Below are 23184 nucleotides of genomic sequence, written 5' to 3' on the forward strand. Positions count from 1 at the left end.
CAAGCAGCAAAAAGACAGTAGATGATCGAAAGGCATATCCTTAGCGTTCGTTCAGCCGCAACACCCTTCACAACACGAGCAGTATTATACGTCCCGGAAGAAAGAGATGTATCCTCGCGCAGGGCTTGAAAGGAACAAGTATTTTTTTTACAAAAGTTTTTAAAGTAAAAGTGAAAATAATGCATATGTAACAATTCACAAGAAAATAACAATCTCTTTAAATTGTAGATTGCCTGCCTAAGTTAAAGTCATCCCTGATGAATGGGGACGTGGGAATGAGGGGTCCTTTCATCGGATTAGCGCTATTTCAGATGTGGAATGGCAAAATGGGGGAGGCAGCTTGATGAATAAGGTCTCCAGGATTTAAAACAAATCCAAATCATATTTTGTGATATCATCTAATGTGAAATTCTACTCCGTACTTCTAGAATTTTTATTTTTATACTGTATTGAGGATTTATTCTGTTCTATGTATTGTACTGTACGGCTCAGAATTAAAAGACAATGAGTAAAATGACAAAGTAGAACTTCATAATGATGTTTATAAACGTTGGCGCTAAACACATGCAGAGCAGGTTAGAGACTATGAAACCAGTGAAATTAGAAAGGCTCAAAAAAAAAAACGGCGCTATACACATGTGGAGAAAATTAAAGGATATGAAAGTAGGAAAATTAGAAAATATAAAAAAAGAAAGTAAAGATCGCAGTGGCACAAACAAACAAACTGCCTCATTTAACTATGCACCAGTCTACCTTTGGTTTTGCACAATAATTACTACACTATTGCACCTTAACAATTAATTCTACATTACTCACATAATTTTACTTATTTATTATGTTCTACTATACTGTTATCTTTCAATCTATGACTTTTGGTTAATTTAACTGATATTCTTCTAACTTTGCACAGTTTTTGATAAGCAGATCAGGATGCATTTCACTGTGTGTTGTCCTGTATAACTACGCATGTGACAAATAAAGAATCTTGAGAATTTTAAAAACGGAGTTTACCGCACATGCATTTATTGGTTACTTTGTTAGTGTATATATATTTATCTTTTGCTTATTTAAAAAGCTACATTTACTCTAGGAATCAAAAACGTTCTGTCTAGCCCTTGTACAAAAACCTAGACAAAAGCTGGGGTATCACCTTGGTAACCCCATGTACTTTTGAAACTGAGAGGAAAATAGCACGACTTTACAGACAGGAGTCCAATGCAGAACTCTACTTACTTTTTTACTTTGTAAAAAAAAATTATTAACTGCTGATGATGTAGATCGTTTTGTCTGCGCTGAAATTCCAAACAGAGAAACCTATCCTGACCTCATTAAAAAGATACAGCATATTGGGACTCGCAAGATTACAAATATTGTTTTTACAGAAGTTCTGAAATAAAAGTGAAACTAATGAAATAGCAACAATTCAAAGAAAACAAAATCTTAAAAGTGTATATATTGGAAAACCAAACATTGGGGTTGGCGAGCGAAGCGAGCAGGGGGCGAAGCCCCCTAGTGTGTATATATATATATGTATGTATATATATATATGTATGTATATATATATATATATATGTATGTATATATATATATGTATATATATATATATATATATATATATATGTATGTATATATATATGTATATATATATATATATATATATATATATGTATGTATATATATATATATGTATATATATATATATATATATGTATGTATATATATATGTATGTATATATATATGTATGTATATATATATGTATGTATATATATATGTATATATATATATGTATGTATGTATATATATATGTATGTATATATATATGTATGTATATATATATGTATGTATATATATATGTATGTATATATATATGTATATATATATATATATATATATGTATGTATATATATATGTATATATATATATATATGTATGTATGTATATATATATGTATATGTATATATATGTATGTATATATATATGTATATGTATATATATGTATGTATATATATATGTATATATATATATATGTATATATATATATATGTATATATATATATATGTATGTATATATATATGTATATGTATATATATGTATGTATATATATATATGTATATGTATATATATGTATGTATATATATATATGTATATATATGTATGTATATATATATGTATATGTATATATATGTATGTATATATATATGTATATGTATATATATGTATGTATATATATATGTATATGTATATATATGTATGTATATATATGTATGTATATATATATGTATATGTATGTATATGTATGTATGTATATATATATGTATATGTATGTATATGTATGTATGTATATATGTATGTATATGTATGTATATGTATGTATGTATATATATATATGTATATGTATGTATATGTATGTATGTATATATATATATGTATATGTATGTATATGTATGTATGTATATATATATGTATATGTATGTATATGTATGTATGTATATATATATGTATATGTATGTATATGTATGTATGTATATATATATGTATATGTATGTATATGTATGTATGTATATGTATGTATATGTATGTATGTATATGTATGTATATGTATGTATATGTATGTATGTATATATATATGTATATGTATGTATATGTATGTATGTATATATATATGTATATGTATGTATATGTATGTATGTATATATATATATGTATATGTATATATATATATATATATATATATATATATATATATATATATATATATATATACACACAGTGGAACCTCGAGATACGATCACCTCTGTATACGAGAAATTCAAGATACGAGGAAAGTATGAGCGAAAAATTCAGATCTAAATACGAGCATTGGCTCGCGTAACGAGCCATGAGCCAGGCTGTGGGTATAGCTCGCGGCTTAGCGAGGGGACGTGGTAGCTGTAGCGAGCCGCAGGGCGATCTGCAGTGTGGTCATTTCTCACCTAAGTGCACAGGTGGGAAACTGCCCACATCCATGATTGTTCCTGTGGCTGATGGGCTGCAGCTGCCATGTCCTCCCCGCATATATAGAGAAGTGCGAGCCGGTTAAGGGGGAGAAGAAGTAAAAGAAAAGAAAAGAGAGGAGAGAGAACGGAGGTTGCAGGAGGAGGCAGGAAGCAGCAGCAGCAGTAGCAAGTCGGTGCGGGAGAGCGAGCGAGTGCAGGCTCACGTGTAGCTGAACAGGCGAGCCAAACAGCTGAAGCAGGACGGTGTAGAGAAGGTCAACTGCATTAAGAGTGTCTCGCCTGTTGCAGAGCCCGCATGGGAGAAGCAGGTGAGACGCTGACGCTAACAGAGAAGAAGCACCGGGGATTGTCATCTGTTTTTTAAAGACTGCTTCCTGTTGACGTTTTAACCTCGTGTTAAAGGATTATTATTCTTGTGTATTTTAAACCTCCACTTCACAACTGTTTTAAGGATTATTTATTTAAAGATTTATTGAATGCTCTACTGCACTTTGGACACCTGTTTTGATTCTTTTAATAATCAGTTATATTATTTACCAGTGTTATTTATTAAAGGTAGACTGCAGTATATATTATTTATCAGTGTTATTTGTTAGGAAAATTGATTTTATGTTAATATTTTTGGGGTGCGGAATGGATTAACTGGATATCCATTATTTTCAATGGGGAAGTTTGTGCTAGATACGAGAAATTCGCTATACAAGCTCACTGCTGGAACGAATTAAAGTCGTATCTAGAGGTTCCACTGTGTGTATATATATATATATATATATATATATATATATATATATATATATATATATATATATATATATATATATATATATATGATTATATCTTGCCCGAAGAAGGGGCCTGAGTTGCCTCGAAAGTTTGCATATTGTAATCTTTTTAGTTAGCCAGTAAAAGGTGTCATTTTTCTTGGTTTTTATATATATATATATATATATATATATATATATATATATATATATATAATATAATATGTAGTTATCATACTTCTATACTCCTTATGTTTATCAATAAATTGCATTGTTCTGTGTCTTAAAATGAGTGTGCCTCAATTAACTTGATACAAGTCTAAGGAGCCTTGCCAAATTATTGGATTAATCTCACATTATTATGGCATCCTCCTGTGTGCCCGTCTTATTGATCAGTAATCAATCTAAATTCCTATACAGTCCAAACATGTACAGTTAGGGTTGCTCATTTGTGCACCAAAATGAGTGGCAGTCCTTACCAGACCTGGTTATTGTTTTGTCTCCATTAGTATTTCAATTTCTATCAAATGTAAGGAATACATGGACCTGGATTACTAATTAAAACCAGCATAGTTATGGTTCCACATATCCAGGCCTCATTTGAGTTTTTTTATATAAACCAAAATCTTTTAAATTGTTTAATTAAGTAAAATCATTTTTATTTTAAGATGGCCATACTATTCTTTATGTTAAAAATGAGATTTAGCCACTGTTCTTTCCTTTCATCTCCTAGGGCATGATTCACAGAGACTTGAAGCCTGTTAATATTTTCTTGGACTCTAAAGACCACGTGAAAATAGGGGACTTTGGCTTGGCTACAGATCACCCAGTGGTGAGTGGCTACATTTCTTTCACCTAATGTTGTCTGCTAGTGTATGTGAGGATGAAGAGAGCTCCATATCTGAAAGTCACATTAAGATTTAAATGTGTGGTATTTACTTTGATTATGTAAAATTGGGACTAAAATGCAATTTATTAAGTTAAAAATTAATTAAATAAATGGTCCAATACCCAATGGGGTTACTTTTTGTTGAATGTTAACTGAAAACCTGAAACTAAACATATAGTATCAATTCAGGTGACTGTTGTTAACACTGAACAACAGGCTGATTTTACAAGAATTCTGGACCTGATACTTGAGTATCTGCATTTAGCCACATTTACAGGACTCCCAAAGACCCAACTGACCTTGACAGGGAAAAAGCAGTTTGCTTCCCAATGTAACATGGGCGTAACTCTAATTTCAATTTTTGGGAGTAGTGTTGCAGGGTATAAATGGTACTGGAAGGATACAGAAAAACCCAAGTGAAATTACTCTCCAGCATTACACTAATTCTGTTACTGGACGTAAAAGCTATTTTACATGCTCCTCATACTCGTTTATCATTGTGTTTGGAACTCCAAGGGGACACCCATCCAGACTAATCTCCCACCCCTCTCTTTGAATAAAAAAAAAAAAATTATTTCATTGGGCTTGAACCACAAAGTGGGACCCCTAAACTGTTCGGTATAATATGCATATTTTAACAGGCTTGAAACACCAAGAGGGGGACTGCCTTTGCAATGTTAAGCAATTTGTGTTGGAACAAGGCGGCGCGCATGTGTGCGGGCTGGGGGAAACAAACACAGCCGCTGGGAAAGGAAGGAGGAGTTATCTTTTATTAGCTTAAGTATCATTTTGTTACCAGTATTGAGGTGTGAAATCTGGTATCAGTACCCAAGTCAAAAGTTTTAGTATCAATCCAACGTTATTGGGGAGTGAAACCAATATGACTTTGGTTTTTGGAGAGAATAAAATGGTGAATTCTGCTGATTAAATACTCATTGTTTGTTTTTAACAGAAAACTGGACATGACCAAAGAACATGGTAATGATATTGGCCTATGGAAATGAATGTCTTTGTGCTAACTAGCATTACTCACAACTAAAAAAAAAAAAAAAAAAAAAAAAAAAACAAGGCCTTGCTACAATTTTCTTTTATGTAATATAAAATGTAAATTGACTGTTTAGTGTTATTGTATCCACATGAACGTCAACTTCTTTCTCTAAGTTTAGAGTCCTAACTGAAATTTGGAAATGCTAAGTACAAATATGTCTGATACCAGAAGGAAAGCTGAAGTAAAGGGTATTGTGTGTTTGTAAAAAGGGATGAAGAAAAACAGTTAATCATGGGGAGAGCAAGTCTCACGCTGACATTCACTTGAATTGCATTCTAGTAATGATGATGACGACAACTGACTGAATTTTTGTTGAGCCTGCTTTAGCTACTAAGCTGAACAGCTAACATTTTAATTTAAGGTAAATTGGCTGGGGACTGTCCAGTAGATGAATTGAATTATCTGCAGCTATCTTTCTGAGTATGTTACTTCATTTTTTGTAGCCATCAGTATTGTCAGTGGATATTCATCCATTGCAAATCACCTTTTTAATTCTGCTGGAATTGTAATGCTAAATAAACTAAAAGACAAAAGAACATGGAAGTTGCATGGCACAAAACTGGCCAGCATTTCTTTGACATCTGTTTGTGTATTTCTTCATGCAGACAGACAAGCTTGAAGTAGAAGATGGAGGCTCTGCACCCACGAACAAACAGGATCCAACAGGTTCTTCACATACTTATTCTAAAATTAGTAACGACTTTAAACACATGCATAGTGGAAATAAAGGGATACGACTTGTAGATGTTAATATCTGCAATGATGTAGACTTTATCAAAACTCTGTCTCTGCTACATGTTATACACCCACAAGTCTGCTTATTTGGGCCCTGCTTCTCTTATGTATTGAAAATCCTTTCTACTGCTAACACACCTATTATTTGTTTGCCCCCAATGCAATCTGCAGGCACAATTTGGAAAACTTTTGTTCTCTGTTTTAAGGGATGAATGCCCAACACGGCTAGAAAGCAGCTTCTTGTGCCATTATTGCTGTAGTTTATTTTTACCTTAAAGGATAAATACAGTATTTGTTCAGTCATGGTATATATAAATTTGCCACATGAAGTTGCATTCTAAAGTAAAACCTATTTTATAAATTAAAACGATAAAATAAAACTAGCCTGCTCTTGTGTTTTATAAGGGAGCTGGGGGGGGGGGGGGGTGCATTAAAAAATTTCTGAATACTTTAGTGTGCACTTTCGTTTAGCAAACCAATATACAGTATACCATGATTCTGAAGAAATAATTTTGACTTGACAAATACAGAATTATTCTTTAACATGGGTGTTAACCAGAACACCGAAAATTGACCCATAACCTGTAGACACTAGGGCTGTGTGGTATACAGTTACTGGAAAAGATACAGAAAAAAACTTATTTTTAAAAAGTATGGTACCAGCATCTTTGGATTTTTTGGTAAAAAAAGTAAACATCATACTTTACGCTCAACCCAACCGAGACTTCACGGGGAAACAACTCCCAAATCCCCCTGTTGCATTGATGTGATCGAGGCATTATGGGAGACAACTGCGTAATGCTTCAACGCACATTTTATGCTGTCAAAAGGAAACCGAAGTAAGATGGGGGGTGGGTTTGGAGTTTTCTGTTATTTGCTTTGAAACTTTTTGGTACTGAGGTCCTAACGCTGGTATTGATACCAGCAGTACCGATCCAACATTAGTAGACACTGAGTAAAGGAAGAATGGTTTCAGTTAACAATTATACCTTTATCATTAACCTTTGGAATTTAAATGTTTTTCTGCAAATTGTTTTTCATCATTTTTTTTATTTTTTTATCAGATAATATGACTGGGATGGTTGGAACTGCTCTGTATGTGAGTCCAGAAGTTCAAAGAAACACCAAAGCTACATACAATCAGGTATTACATGTTTAGGTTTGAAAAACTAAAGAACTGACTAACCACTGAAATGATAAATTCATATCTTAAGATTGTTTGCGTTTTGAACAAATACAATTGATTTCTGTAACACTGCAACAGACATAAATATACACAAAACATTTTAATTGGAATGTGTGTATTTAATATGTTACACTCTATAACAGTGTTTTTCTACCACTGGGTCGCGACCCACTTTAGGGTCGCTGGCTGCCACACTTGATTGTCGTGCTGAAATTGGCGCTCAATTCACCAGAGACACCAAATTGGCAGGTTGTGTATACATTTACATGGGGAAAAAGTGGTTTGTGACACTAGAAAGATTGAGAAACAGTATTGATCATATGCTTAATCATTGGGTTGTCATAAAGCCTAAAAGACCAATTTCTTTTTTCCTTTTCAGCTCTTAAATGCTTGCATGCACAATATGTTTTGCTTCAGCAGTACAGCAACAATAGCAACAAACACCTGTTGTGGATGCTATTAGTAAGTGTGCTCAGGTTGGCAGTGCCTCCTGAGTCCCCTACATCACTTCAGCATCACTAATTTTGTATGTAATGGAGGAGAGTGTTAAGTGTAACAAATCATTTCTGATATGAAGAAATATGAGCCACTTACTATGGATTCTACTTTATTTATATTTAGTGGAATTTTTAAAAATCATAACATTTCATAAAAATAGATGTCAAAAATAACATTTTACCTTTGAACAGGTTACTGTAAAATTCTGTAATTATGTTTAGGTATTTATTATAGAGATATGTTCTAATAACTGTAAAAATGGCACCACTTCTCTTATCATTGGGTTTTACAGAAGCACCTTAGAAATAAATGACTAAGACAATGATCATTTCTTGGGACTTTCCCTTCCTTTATGCCATGAACTGTGAGAGACTGCTTTAAAAATAACCTTAAAGAGGCTAGATTGCCTGGGAAACACAGTATCTCATTTGTTTCTACCTGAATGACCCAAAACAGATTTTCCTTATATCAAGCAGACTTGTCTGTTGCTTTTTCCCCTTTAGAAAGTGGACTTGTACAGTCTGGGCATAATATTTTTTGAAATGTGTTACCGACCTATGGACACTGCTTCAGAGAGGATATCTGTTCTCATGAAGCTGCGTCAGGTAAGTATATTCAGAATAATGAGTAGCTACCTTTTAATTAGTTTTATTTGTAGCACTGAATTAGCATTATAAACAAGATTAATATTATTTTAGGTTAGTATATTGTTGTAGTGGATAGAAATGCTGCCAAACATGCTTCCAAATCTCAGCCCTGGCAGTACTTGTATAGAGTTTACATGTTTGTGTTTGATTTTTCTTCCCATATCCCAAAGATGTGAGTGTTAGTTTAATTTGAGACTCGAAATTGGCCCAATATCAGCTATTCTTGTGGTATGTATGCAAATGAGCCCTTCAGTGGACTAGAACCCAGTGCAGGATTGTTTTCCACTTTACACTCAGTTTAGATAGATATTCTCCTGACATGCTTCATGTTCATGAACTAAGTTGACTGTGTTATATAATACACATATAGCATTATAATTCATCCTTACTTGCTCTGAAAAAAATCACAGCTGAGTCAAGTGGAGGGAAAGAAAAAACAAAAACTATAACCATAGTGAGTGTGCTCAGGCCTCGCTGCCCAGGGTAGTCTCAAGCCTGGAGTATAAAAATGAATTAAGTGGTGCTTACTTCTATCGTAACACCTGCATCTTTAGGCAAACTATTAAAAAATGATCCTGAAAAGTGAAAGTTTGTCATGTAGCATGAATATATAATAGGAATGTCTGATTTAAATTTCAATTCCAAACTTCATATCAGTCAATCAATATTTTATGTAGCTCCATTTATGATATTCATAATTTCAGCTCTTCTTATAGAGCAAATAAAACTAAATCATCACATTGTGCAATTCATGAGTTGACAACATATATTCTGTTTCAAATGTGACTCGTACAGAATATATGCAGACAGATCATTGCTCAGGAAAGATAAACCAAATAATTTTTGTCCGCTTTGATGAGCTGAAGTTAAAAACTCTATAAAGGTAACTTGAACATAATTATGGTAGAAAAACATTAATCATTTTGTGTGTTTTTTTTTTTTTTGTTCATTCCAGTGCACTTTCAAAACTAATCTTTTCATGTTTCATTTCACCATGTCTGTTATGCACTCAGCTCTTCTTCTACTTTTATATACTGCTATATGCAGGTTTGTATCCCCTAAAGAGATTCACTGTAACTGGGTGCCAGATTTCCACTACTCACTCATGTTGTGCTTCACCCGTCTGACTGTTAATGTGTATAGTGTCGTTATAATGCATTTGGCACAGATCTCCCTTGCTGAAATGTAATTCCCATTAATATAAGATACCTATCCAGGAGAAATTTAGGCTAGTGCACTCCCTTTGCATCTTTCTCTGATCCATGGTGATTTATGATCAGTTTTTATCATATGTGACAGATAGAGGCTTTGTCCACCTCTTGAACCCTCAGGTACCACTCTGATGACCAGGTGAAAGTATAAATATTCTTTATTTTATAAAAATACCATGCACAAAGCACTCTCCACACCACACTCATAAACACAATAATTATCAATAATCCAATCCTCCTCGCCCAGACACTTTGCCACCTTTCCTCCCAGCTCAGCTCAGTGTACTGGGCTTCCCAGAGTCCTTTTATACACCCTGACCTGGAGGTGTTCCCATTCAACAGTCCACAGTTCCTTTTCCCTTCCGGGTCAGGGTAAACAGTCCTTTTCTTCAACCCGGGAGCACATCGTTTCTTCCTGTCACGTGACCGTGACGTACTCCCGGGTTATAGGGCACATGCGAGCCTATGAGCCCCCCTACAGCGACGCCTGGTGGCCCCCAAAGTATCCAGCAGGGCTGTGTATAAAAACTACATAGTCCATGAGGCCCTGCTGGAACTCTGGGCATGTCCACGCTGCTGGGAGAGCTCCTCCTGGCGGCCTGGGGGTGAGGGCCGGAGAAAGAAGCCGGCAATCCACCACACATAATATAGTTAATAATAATGTTACACACTTAGTGTATGTGTGGTTATTTGTTTTTTTTTTCCTTTCCTTTCAGCTTTCAATCGTATTTCCTGAAGACTTTGAGGACATTAATCATGGAAGCCAGGTAATTATATACAAAAATAATGCCCAAGTTACACAGCTGACATCTTACGGTAGGCAAATTATAGTACAATTATTATGTATGTATTTGGGTAAGTGGGGAGCACCATGTATAGGCAGACTAGAAGAAACCTCAAAAATATTATGTGCATCTAACACCTGATAGCATAGTTGCTTATAAAAACCCTTTTAAGAGCACGAACAGTGGAGTACACAGAATTGGAGAAATAAGCTGAGCTCCCTATACATAGATGAATTGGGATATCTTTTGCTGACATAATCTCAGAAGACAAGGGGGATGTGATATGGAGACTTTATCTTTAAGAATGTTCATAGAGTTTTAGTTTTCAACAGTATTGACACTAACAATACTAGACATTCTGTGCAATTTGCATTTGTTTTGGATCCCAGTAATTTAGGTATGACCTTTGACATGAAGGTGTGGGACAACAGACTTACATAAATCATTTCAAATGCAAGAAGACCTTGTACCTCTTGCATATGGCAGCTCAATCCAGGATTAATACTGTACATCTGCCCATCCATTCATTATCAGATTTACAAATTAAAAAATATTTCAGCTACTTCCACTTCTCTTTATCAGCTACAAAATACAGTAACTTTGCAAGATTCATATTCTGTTTTTCTGAATTGTAAAAATCATTTTAAGATTAATACTCAGTACAAAAAAAGGTAAGGAAAACAGAGGTTTTAAGGTAAAGTAGTATAGTTATGCGGTGATTTACGGCTGACTGAAATGAGGTAATTCGTACTTATGGCCGAGGGCCATAGGAAAACAATAGGGTCATAATGTTCTAAAAATTGCCAAAACCAACTGTTAGAGGCCATAGGCCTTTTGTTTTTCACATACTTGTGGCAATGCTACCAGTCATTGAATGATACTCTTCCCAGAAGCAGTAACAGAAGCTATGGTGGAGATGCAGAGGTAGCAGTCTCTTAGATAGATAGATAGATACTTTATTAATCCCAAGGGGAAATTCACATACTCCAACAGCAACATACTGATACAAAAAACAATATTAAATTAAAGAGTAATAAAAATGCAGGTAAAAACAAGACAATAACTTTGAATAATGTTAACGTTTACCCCTCCGGGTGGAATTGAAGAGTCGCTTAGTTTGGGGGAGGAACGATCTCCTCAGTCTGTCAGTGGAGCAGGACAGTAACAGCAGTCTGTCGCTGAAGCTGCTCCTCTGTCTGGAGATGATACTGTTTAGTGGATGCAGTGGATTCTCCGTAATTGATAGGAGCCTGCTGAGCGCCCGTCGCTCCGACACAGATGTCAAACTGTCCAGCTCCATGCCTACAATAGAGCCTGCCTTCCTCACCAGTTTGTCCAGGCGTGAGGCGTCCTTCTTAATGCTGCCTTCCCAGCACACCACCACGTAGAAGAGGGCGCTCGCCACAACCGTCTGATAGAACATCAGCAGCATCTTATTGCAGATGTTGAAGGATGCCAGTCTTCTAAGGAAGTATAGCCAGCTCTGTCCTCTCTTGCACAGAAAATCAGTGTTGGCAGTCCAGTCTAATTTATCATCCAGCTGCACTCCCAGGTATTTATAGGTCTGCACCCTCTGCACACAGTCAGCTCTGATGATCACGGGGTCCATGAGGGGTCTGGGCCTCCTAAAATCCACCACCAGCTCCTTGGTTTTGCTGGTGTTCAGGTGTAGGTGATTTGAGTAGCACCATTTTACAAAGTCCTTGATGAGGATCCTATACTCCTCCTCCTGCCCACTCCTGATGCAGCCCACGATAGCAGTGTCGTCAGCAAACTTTTGCACATGGCAGGACTCCGAGTTGTATTAGAAGTCCAATGTATATAGGCTGAATAGGACCGGAGAAAGTACAGTCCCCTGCGGCGCTCCTGTGTTGCTGACCACAATGTCAGACCTGCAGTTCCCGAGACGCACATACTGAGGTCTGTTGTAAGATAGTCCACGATCCATGCCACTAGGTATGAATCTACCCCCATCTCTGTCAGCTTGTCCCTAAGGAGCAGAGGTTGGATGGTGTTGAAGGCTTGGCTTCATATGTTATGAATATTATGATGAATATTCTTGGCTGCCTTTCTTCCTGTACTGATGCAGTAACCAACAAATGGCCACAAACTAGCAATAAGTAAAATAAAATATTAATAAACTAATAAAAATATTGTGCTCCATGAGTTTCAGTCTTTGGAGCTGTGATTGAAGTCACTCTTCACATAGCTAGCACATGATTTTTTGTTTCCCATCTGTACAGGTACTTCAAATTTTTTTCTTCCTTTAAGAAGATAGAAATGCCTTGTAAATAGTAATCAACTTTTTGTTATGAGACCTTGTGTAATGCCCTTTAAGGTTTGTTTAGATCAACACTGCTTCATGTGGATAACTTTTATGTATTCTGTATACTGGTGACCCATTCCTGACTCACAGAGCCTCAGTTGCAGTGACCTGTACACTTTGTAACCAACATATAACATTTGAACATTTGACAATACACCCTATAAAAGAAATGTTTAATTAAACAACAATAAATTGTTAATTTCTTTCCTCAAGATGTCTCTTTTTCTGTGTGAGGCTGTACTTAGCTTTTTATTTTGCAGATTGACCTTGAAAGATCTGTAAATTTGCAGATTGATTGTGGTACTGTACCACTAATCTACTTGTGTCCAGGGAGCTATTGTATGTTAGGAAAATGCACCATATACTGCTTTACCTACTCTGCCAAGCGACAATGCATGACTGATCAATGGAGACATGGAGATTACCATATATTGGTTGTACCAGCAACATGGTTTGCTAGGAGCGCAAATTCATTAGACAAGGCAATGATTTTTGAGTCCTCCAACAACCAGTATCATTTTAAACTTGCCTTCTTTTTTGCTGAAGGAAGTGGACCAGATTTTTGGTTGATTGAGCAATGTATACTATTACTGCTTTGGTATGACATGTTGTGTGCTTTAATTTTACATATTTCAGTACAGCTACTGAGGTTCAGCTGTCAGTAAAGATAGCTCATTTGTTTCATTGGGAAGCCCCCTTTCTTAATGATCAGTTTCTAATTACCATCACAACATTAATGTTTTTTGTATAGTGTCCTATTCTCAGTATATCTGTCACCCTGTCATGTGAGAACACCCAGCAGAGTTTTGTTTGTAGTAAACTTATTATGGTGGGTGCAGTTCCCATGGATATGGTGGGTTCAAAATTATGTAAACTTTTAGCCTTACACACACATCTAACACATCTAACACCATAAGGTGCACACTAATTCAGCATGAGCAGGAACACTCAATAAAACTGAATAAAAATAAATCAAGTGACGGTGAGATACGAATCAGGTAGATTCACCAGTGTTTGTGTGTCAGCTTTTATCCCTCCAGATGAGAGAATGTCCAGTTCCATTGTCTCAAAACACCACTCACATGTCCAGTTATTCCGTTTCAAATAAAAAATAAAAGCATCAGATCCCTGGGGTTTGGGAGGTAGTATGTATCGTGATCGTGATTTAGAGAGAATAAAAGTAAAAAAAAAAAAACGGTAACTTTTACAAGTCCTATAAATGCACACCGTGTATTACAGATGCAAGCCAAATGTATGTGTGTACTGTATAATATTAACAAAAGGAGCAGCTCACTACTGAAAATGGCAAATATAGGAGTGAGTGGGGATTGAACCGGGGACTCTTGATTATAAGTCAGCAAATCTTACCACTACGCCACGGAAGCTGTTGTATTGCTCTTGAACCTTTTGTGAAAGTGTTTACTTGATCTTTGGAATTCAGGCTTCATACATTATATAGTTTATGCCTACATTTTGTCATTTACTACTAAAATATGAAAAACGTTTCGGTTTTAAAAATGTGTTTACACAGATTACTGTAGAAACGGAACACACATGAACTACATGTGTTCCAAATAGCAATCTATTATTTCCACTCTAAAACTCCAGCACTTCAGTCACTCCCAGATAATCAAACAAGGCATGAGCTGGGAAAACTTAATGAACATTCTGTGGCGGTGGGGGATGGAATAGCCGGCTGCTTGCTGCTCGTGTTAATGGGCACATTTAGAAGACAAAAGAGAAGTGAGAACGGTTTTAAGGTGGGCCGGATCTACGAGTTTTTTTGTAGACTCTGGTAATTCTAGTGTTAAAAAAAAGAGGACACACAAGGTGTCAAAACAGTCTGATATTTCAAGCAAGAAAGGACAGCAAGGAAATAATTACTGTAATTGAATTTGTACCGTAAATGTAAAATGTGTGATGAAAAGTAGCTAAATAATTTTTAGCAAATAAATGTCAGTTTAAGTTTACTTAATAATGGAGGTCTAAATTTAATACCATTTTAACATTTTTGACAGAGACTTGTTATTAGCTGGCTTTTAAATCACGACCCTGCTTTAAGGCCCACTGCCCTGGAGGTGTTAAAGAGTGAGCACCTGCCACCCTCTCAGATGGAAGAGTCAGAACTGCACGGCGTTTTACATCATACCTTGGCTAACATTGATGGCAAGGCTTACCGTACCATGGTCAACCAACTCCACTCGCAAAGCATCTCTCCTGTGATGGACTTTACTTATGACATTGACCTTTATAAGGTAATATACCAAGTGTTTGAAAAGAAAACAAATCAGTCTGTTTCTTATTACCTCTGTTTATTAGAGGTGGAGCTGAGCCATATGGGCAAAAAAAAAAACCTCAGCTTTTTATGTTTATGGATGATTTATGATTTATTTATATATTTTAACGCAGAAATCACATTAAACTAATAAAAATAAACACAATACCAGAAGGTTGTCCTGATTTTGAAAACTGAAAATACAACTGCATTATTCCTAGAAATGCAAAAACACATATTTCTATTGTCAATGAGAAAAAGTGCAAAATAAGAAAATTTATTTTTTTTGTAATTTGTTGCAGCCTTTATTCTCTCCTGTGTCCTCAATATTCCTTTCACGTCACTTATTGGGATATTTCCTTACATTTTCTGCAGTTTTCTTTAGTTTCTCTTTTTTTAGTAGCGCTTTCTACTCTTCCCTATACCTACCTTTACCACAGGTGACTTTTTTCTTTTTTTGTTCTTTCCTTAAACAAGCAGTTTAGCTTGTAGAAGATACCAGTTACCTTCTTTCCTCTACTCTAACTACTGGTCTCCAAAGTGCCTGGCTATGGAGGAGTCTTTCCCTCCAAATGCTCTCTGATAGCCCTCGGACCACCCATTCCAGGCCATTTTCTCATTCTTGCCCATTGTAGCCTAGCCACCATTGCACGTTAAGAAGGTGTGATGGACAACTCTGGTATTTTCTTCCCCCGGCCACAGACAAGGCACATTCTACTCCTAATGTAATCATGTTTTCTAATGGAAAATATAATGGGGAGCATGCCTTGTGTGATCCATGCTGAAGCACGGTGAAGAATACTTGGGAGTTGTACATACAATATATAGTTTTGAAGATCAATAACTGGTAAGTTTTACACTGTGGAGCTAGAAGTTTAAATTATCAACATTTCTCCAGGTAATATGTAATAATGATAATATTTTCCTATAAAGCTTTAAAATTTGATTTAAATGACAAATGTTTGCAGTCTGTGTGCCGTCACATTGAATGATTCTCTACAGAATACATGCAGATTAATACAAGTAATACCTTCTCAAAATACAGTCTAGAAATATTTATTGTAGTTTCTTCTGTAAATTGCTCAAACAACAGTTACTTTACCTCCGAGTTACCATAAAGATTTCTGTTGTCTTATATTTAAGTATATCTGATTTATTCATCCTACCTGTTCCATTTTTTCTCTTGAACAGGGAAATTTCTCAGCCAGCAGTGCCAGATTACATCAACATGTATATGAAGTTGTACGCTGGGTCTTTAAAAAACATGGTGAGTAGTTATATGTGATTATATTTCTTTGAAATAAATGTCTCATCAATTATTAAACCAGGCAATTTTTTACTTTGAACCCCATCATCATGATAGAGTGGAAATGAGCGCTATTGAGAAGTGGCCACATGGGCATGCTGTGTGCTAGGATGCTGTGTGATGATCTCATTCCTTCCATACACCAGACACTCGGTACACACAAATCCTAAACTGTGGTGGGCTAGATTGAAATTATCCACTTGGTGGACCAGTGGGAACTTGTTTGATCAGTTAAATGCCTGTGATGAAATGTCTTGACCCTTATTATTAGACAGAAACTAACTGTACTTGTTAACATCAAAAAACAGAATTATCACATTATGGCTCAGGTCATAGTAGGACACAAAGTACAGAACATACATCACTTTAATATTTCTACAAAAAATGTAAAGCCTGTTGCATCATAGTCTTCCACTTAATTAATGTACTGCTATTGAATGTAATACAGGCATTTTGCCTTTAAATCTTAAAAACAAATTAGTGTCCACAGTTGATATCAAGAATAGAAATCATCAGCAGAGGAGAGCATTCTCTTATAATTATAACTACCAACGTAACAATAGGCTGCATGGCAATAACTCATGGGGAAATAGGAAATTAAGGTTAACGCTGTCTTACTTCCAGTTAAGACTATAAAGTGACATCAAAAACTCAGAATCAATATCTCCATGATGGGACAGTTAACTTTATGAGCTGGAATGTTAAAGGCCTGAATCACGAATTAAAGAGAAAGAAAGTACTCTCTCACCTAACAGGTTTAAACGATAAAATAGTATTTTTACAGGAGACCCACTTACTAAACAAGGATCAGTTCCATCTGCAAAAGGACTGGGCTGGCCAAATGTTCCATTCTAGCGATACAAAGAAAACTAGAGGTGTGGGAATTCTCAAACATAAAACAGTCTCATTTGTAGCATCAGATGTAGTATCTGATCGGGAAGGGAGATATGTGATGGTCATGGGCAACTTATTTAACTGTAAAATGATTTTGATAAATGTTTATGCACCCAATGTCGATGATAAGGAATTCATACAAAACGTATTTGCATCCATTCCCATTGTGAACACTCATAAAATTATAATGGCCGGGGACTTTAATTGTGTTTTAAATCCACTCTTAGATAGGACTCCTGTCACAGGGGGGATGACATCTAACACTGCAAAGATAATTACACAGTTTGTAACTGACCATAACTTATCAGACCCCTGGAGGTTTCTAAACCAAAACTCAAGAACATATTCTTTCTACTCACCAGTACATCATTGCTACTCAAGAACAGATTATTTCTTTATAGATAATAATTTCTTGCCTACGATTAAATCTTGCAAGTACGATGCTATTGTTATTTCCGACCATGCACCCCTGATCTTGGAGCTAAAGTCACTATGCCCCACACACTCATCTCGTAGATGGCGTCTTAACCCGCTTCTATTAGCAGACGAGAACTGTACAGAATTTATATCCAAAGAAATCAGTTTCTTCCTAGAGACAAATACTTCCTCAGAGGTTTCTGCAGGAATACTCTGGGAAACCCTAAAGGCCTTAAGAGGACAGATTATTTCATATCTTTCCCACAGGAATAAATTAGAAACCAAGAAAGTATCAGAACTAAAAAGCAAAATTACTGAATAGATGAAGAACATGCCAGGCTTCCAAGTGAGGCTCTACATAGGAAAAGGCAGGCTCTGCATTCAGAACTTAACCTCTTGACAACTACAGAAACTGAACAACTAATTTATAATCCAGACATCATTACAGTGAACAGGAAGAGAAAGCTAATAAGCTTTTATCTCAACAAAATCACAAGCAAGAATTTCGCAATGCAATCCCAGTAATCACCAACATGAACGGAGACGAAATCATTGACCATAAAAATATAATGCACACATTTAGAGACTACTATAAATCCTTATATTCTACTGAGTTTAAAGAAGACAATGCACTTTTGGATACATTACAGTTACCACAAATAGATTCTTTTAGTGCGGAGGAACTGGATAAACCTCTGGCGCTATCAGAATTACTAGATGCTATAAAGTCACTTCAAGGCGGGAAAGCAGCAGGCCCTGATGGCTACCCTGCAAAATTTTATAAGAAATTCTCCGCTCAGCCAGCTCCCCTCCTATTAGCAACGTTTACAGAAGCTAGAGACAATCAAATTCTACCGCAAACTTTTCGCCAAGCATTAATCACCGTCTTTCCTAAACAAAATAAGGACTTTTACAATGTGCATCATACAGACCAATTTCACTTCTGACTAATGATGTTAAGATACTCTCAAAAATCATAGCTAGAAGGATGGAGAAAGTGCTGCCTTTGGTAATATCACAAGATCAAACTGTATTTATCAAGGGTTGACACTTATCCTCCAATCTCCGACGCCTGTTTAATGTAATATACTCACCAACAAAGTCAAACACCCCAGAAATATTATTATCATTGGATGCAGAAAAAGCATTTGACATGATTGAATGGAAATACCTTTTCACTACATTAGAGAAATTTGGGTTTGGCCCGAACATTTGTGCATGGATCAAACTACTGTATACCAATCCAGAAGCTTCAGTTTGTATTAACAACATTTGTTCAGACTACTTTAAACTAGAACCAAACAAGGATGCCCCTTGTCACCACTGCTATTTGCAATCGCCATTGAACCACTGGCGGTTCACTGTTGAAATGCTGATCAGATAAATGGGATTATCAGAGAAGGACTGGAACAGAAAATTTCTCTATATGCAGATGATATGGTACTGTATATATCAGACCCACAAAAATCTGTGCCTGCAGTCTTAACGGCACTTACAGAATTTCAAAAAATCTCTGGTCTCAGAATTAATCTGAATAAAAATGTACTCTTTCCAGTGAATTCTCAAGCATAAAATATCATATTGGACACCTTTCCTTTTATTATTGCAGATCAGTTTAAATACCAAGGGGTAAACATCACAAGTAAACATAAAGCTGTTTATCAACAAAATTTCGCCGTCTGTATGGAAAAAATTAAGCAAGACTTGCATAGATGGTCAACCCTTCATCTCACTCTAGCTGGAAGAATTAACATTGTTAAGATGAATATTCTTCCTAAGCTTCTTTTTTTATTTCTAAACATTCCAATATACATCAATAAATCATTTTTTAAGCAATTAGATTAAAAAATAACCTAATTTATTTGGAACTCAAAACATCCATGTATCCAAAGAGCGACCCTACAAAGACCTAAGGCAGAAGGTGACATGGCTCTACCTAACTTTCAGTTTTATTACTGGGCAGCAAACATACAAGCTATAAAAACCTGGACACATATAGATGAACATACACAGGCCTGGTCCGCAATAGAAGTAAAATCCTGCAGTACTTCTTTATATTCCCTGCTTTGTGCCCCAATAAATGCAAGGTATCGGCAATATACTAATAACCCAATTGTGCTTCACTCACTCAGAATATGGAACCAATGTAGAAAGCGTTTTAAGATGGAGAATCTTTTATTTGTGGCACCTCTGCAAGAGAACCACCTCTTTCAACCCTCGCAAACATATGCAGTTTTTAATATCTGGAAAACATTTGGGATTAAATTGCTCAGAGATCTTTATATAGACAACATCTGCATCCTATGAACAATTACATTCCAAATTTAACTTTACAGCTACACATTTCTTTCACTATCTTCAAATTAGGAAATTTGTTAAACAGAGCATGCCTGATTTTCCTAATCTTGCATCCTCGTCCATGCTGGAAAAAATATTGCTCAATTTCAAGGAGTTAGACACCATCTCTGCAATATATAAAATTATTTTACAGTCCCTCCCTTTCAAAGATCCAAGAGGACAATGGGAAAAAGATATATCACTCAATATATCAGAAAGGGAGTGGAAAGTAGCAATGCAGAGAATTCACTTAAGTTCCATATGCTCAAGGCATGCAATTATTCAACTCAAAATTATATATTGAGCACATCTGTCTCGCCTAAAACTGTCCAAAATGTTTCCAGGGCAAGATCCAACCTGCCAACGCTGCAATCAAGTCCCAGCCTCACTGGGTCACATGTTTTGGGCCTGCACCAAATTAACATCATTTTGGACCAGAATTTTTAAATGCCTTTCAGACAGCCTTGGTGTCACAATACCTCCTAATCCATTAACAGCTGTGTTTAGTGTTCTTCCAGATGGGCTTAAATTAGAGAAGGACAACTGTGATTGCATCCACTACACTTTTGGCACGTAGACTTATTTTGCTAAACTGGAAGAATCCTAACTCTCCTGTTTTAAGTCAGTGGGTAACTGATGTTTTATAGTATTTGAAATTGGAAAAAATCAAATATTCAGTTATAGGATCTGTACAGAATTTTTTAAAAACCTGGTAGGATATAATCAATAAAATTTTAGAATAAGCTCTTAAAGCACCGAGGAAGTAATTATCTCCGCATTTCTTTTTCCTCTCCATTCATCTCTACTGGCCTATTAAACTCATCAATTTAGGTATGTTTACAAGCCTTAAGTTTTACCCCGTTGGCCGTGCTGTCTCTCTCAGGGGTGGGGGTTGACTTGTTTTTCAATCCTATTTTTTGTAAAAATTGATAGATTTGTATGAATGATTACAATAAAATTAATAAAATAAAAATAAATAAATCTTAAAAACAAATTAGTGTCCATAGTTGATATCAAGAATAGAAATCATCAGCAGAGGAGAGCATTCTCTTTGATTCGTTTATTTTTGTCCTTTTCACTATTCTTTCAGTTTTCCACTGTCCTCACAGTAATGTTTGGTTAGGGAGTGCCAGCTTCTCTGGCTTATGGAGCCTTATACCTGTGGCCAAGTCATCTGTAAACAGGCTAAAGGTGGAGATTGTGTATACAGTCCTCTAAGTGAAGATGATGCTTTTGTTTAGTACTGTGCAGACTGAGAAAAGCTTTATTGTCATTTAATGATTTCTTTGCATTTTGAATTTGCTCGTGTAAATGATTAATTCATCTGCACACACAATGAAACTGCAAATTCAAATGTTATGGCTGTGGGGAATTATAGCCTATTACCACAGCACTGGGTAAAAGTGAGGAGCATCCAAACTGTGCCAGCCTTCCACAGGATTTACTCACTCACCAATTAAGAAAGCCTGCTTGTTTTTGAGATATGGGATGAACACTTGAGTGTCTAGTGAAAGGAAAAATTAGCTAAATGTTAATTAAAAGTGATTGTGACTAATCTTCTAGAGCAGTGTTTCCCAAACTCGGTCCTGGGGACCCTGTGTGGCTGCAGGTTTTTGTTCCAACCAGCTTTTGTTTTTAATTGGACTCCTGGGCTAATTAAGTGATGTGTTATTTCCCATGTTCTGTATTTTGGGAACAATATGGAAATTAGAAAACTAAGTTTGGTTAAAAAAAAAAAATATATCTCTTTATTATAAAAAAAATCCTGGGAGAGATAGACTAGGGAGACAAGACATGATGCTTCACGTGAAGATCACGGAAGACACTTAAAAGACCCATGAGACGAAAGAGATTGGCCATGGTGCGTCTCGTGGAGACCTTAAACATGAGACTTTGTGCCAAGAGATTGACCCAGGACCGTCTCGTGGGGACGTAGAACATGGGATTCTTGCAAGACTCGCCTTACTTACAACCAATATCAAATAAGACCATGGGCAGCAAAACACTTGGTCGTGTCAAGGCTTTGAGCACACACAGATCCAGGGCTCTCCGCACATATAAAGTGTATAAGGACAATACATTATAGATAAAATGTTGACGACTAAGTGAAGAAGAAAGAGCAGCACGAAGAAAAGAGACTCAAAAGCGTTGCAGAGAAAAAAATGCAAAAAAGAAAAAGAATAATCTAGGTGCAAATTCAGAAAATAAGGAAAGTAATAATCAGCCCGGAACAAGTGGAATTGAGAAGAAAAGCATGTCCAATCAGGCTCAGAATTAAAAGACAAAGAGTAAAAGACAAAGTAGAACTTCATAAAGACGTTCAAAAACGTTGGCACTATACACATGCAGAGAAAGGTAAAGAATATGAAAGCAGTAAAATTCGAAAGTATTGTAATGTCCCTTCCAGGTTGAAGCCTTTTTTTTTTGGAGTGACTGTTAGGTTCGATTGAGGGAGGGCGTAATACAGCACAGAAGACTGACAGCGGGGTATTGATTGATGCGGTAAGGGGTTCTGGGACAGAAATAGGGGGTTGGAGAGGGTGCTAGAAGGTTGTGTTTGGGGTTACGAAGTCGGCGTTCTTTTTCTTGATTGTTCAAGTAAAACTTTTGTGAGACTTTACTACGTCTGTCTGTCTTTTTTTTTTTTTTTTTTTTTTTACTACTTCACTTTTCGAGCTGGACACGGAGGTCGCTACAGTATCAAAAAAAGGTAGTAAAGATCGCATTAGCACAAACAAAAGGAAATTATTACTCGAAAAAAGTTAAAATAATCATCACGGATAAGGTGTAATTGAAAAAATAGCAGGACAAATCGAGGTCAGAAATAGAAGACAAAGAGTAGAAAACAAGGTAAAACGTCATAAAGAGATT

At 35.9% G+C, this 23184-nt stretch overlaps 1 protein-coding gene across 1 annotated transcript in view; it reads left to right on the top strand.

The window, feature by feature from the left end:
* eif2ak4 (eukaryotic translation initiation factor 2 alpha kinase 4) overlaps positions 1–23184 on the top strand; it is a 172740-nt gene that overhangs the window by 71830 nt on the left and 77726 nt on the right. The window contains exons 16-22 of the mRNA XM_028822333.2: positions 4493–4591; positions 6302–6362; positions 7496–7575; positions 8619–8720; positions 10690–10740; positions 15103–15339; positions 16551–16626. Of these exons, the coding sequence (XP_028678166.1) occupies positions 4493–4591; positions 6302–6362; positions 7496–7575; positions 8619–8720; positions 10690–10740; positions 15103–15339; positions 16551–16626 (706 nt within the window). The remainder of the gene's footprint in view (positions 1–4492; positions 4592–6301; positions 6363–7495; positions 7576–8618; positions 8721–10689; positions 10741–15102; positions 15340–16550; positions 16627–23184) is intronic.

The sequence above is a fragment of the Erpetoichthys calabaricus genome, chromosome 16 (assembly GCF_900747795.2).
Source record: "Erpetoichthys calabaricus chromosome 16, fErpCal1.3, whole genome shotgun sequence".
Taxonomy (NCBI): Eukaryota; Metazoa; Chordata; class Cladistia; order Polypteriformes; family Polypteridae; genus Erpetoichthys; species Erpetoichthys calabaricus.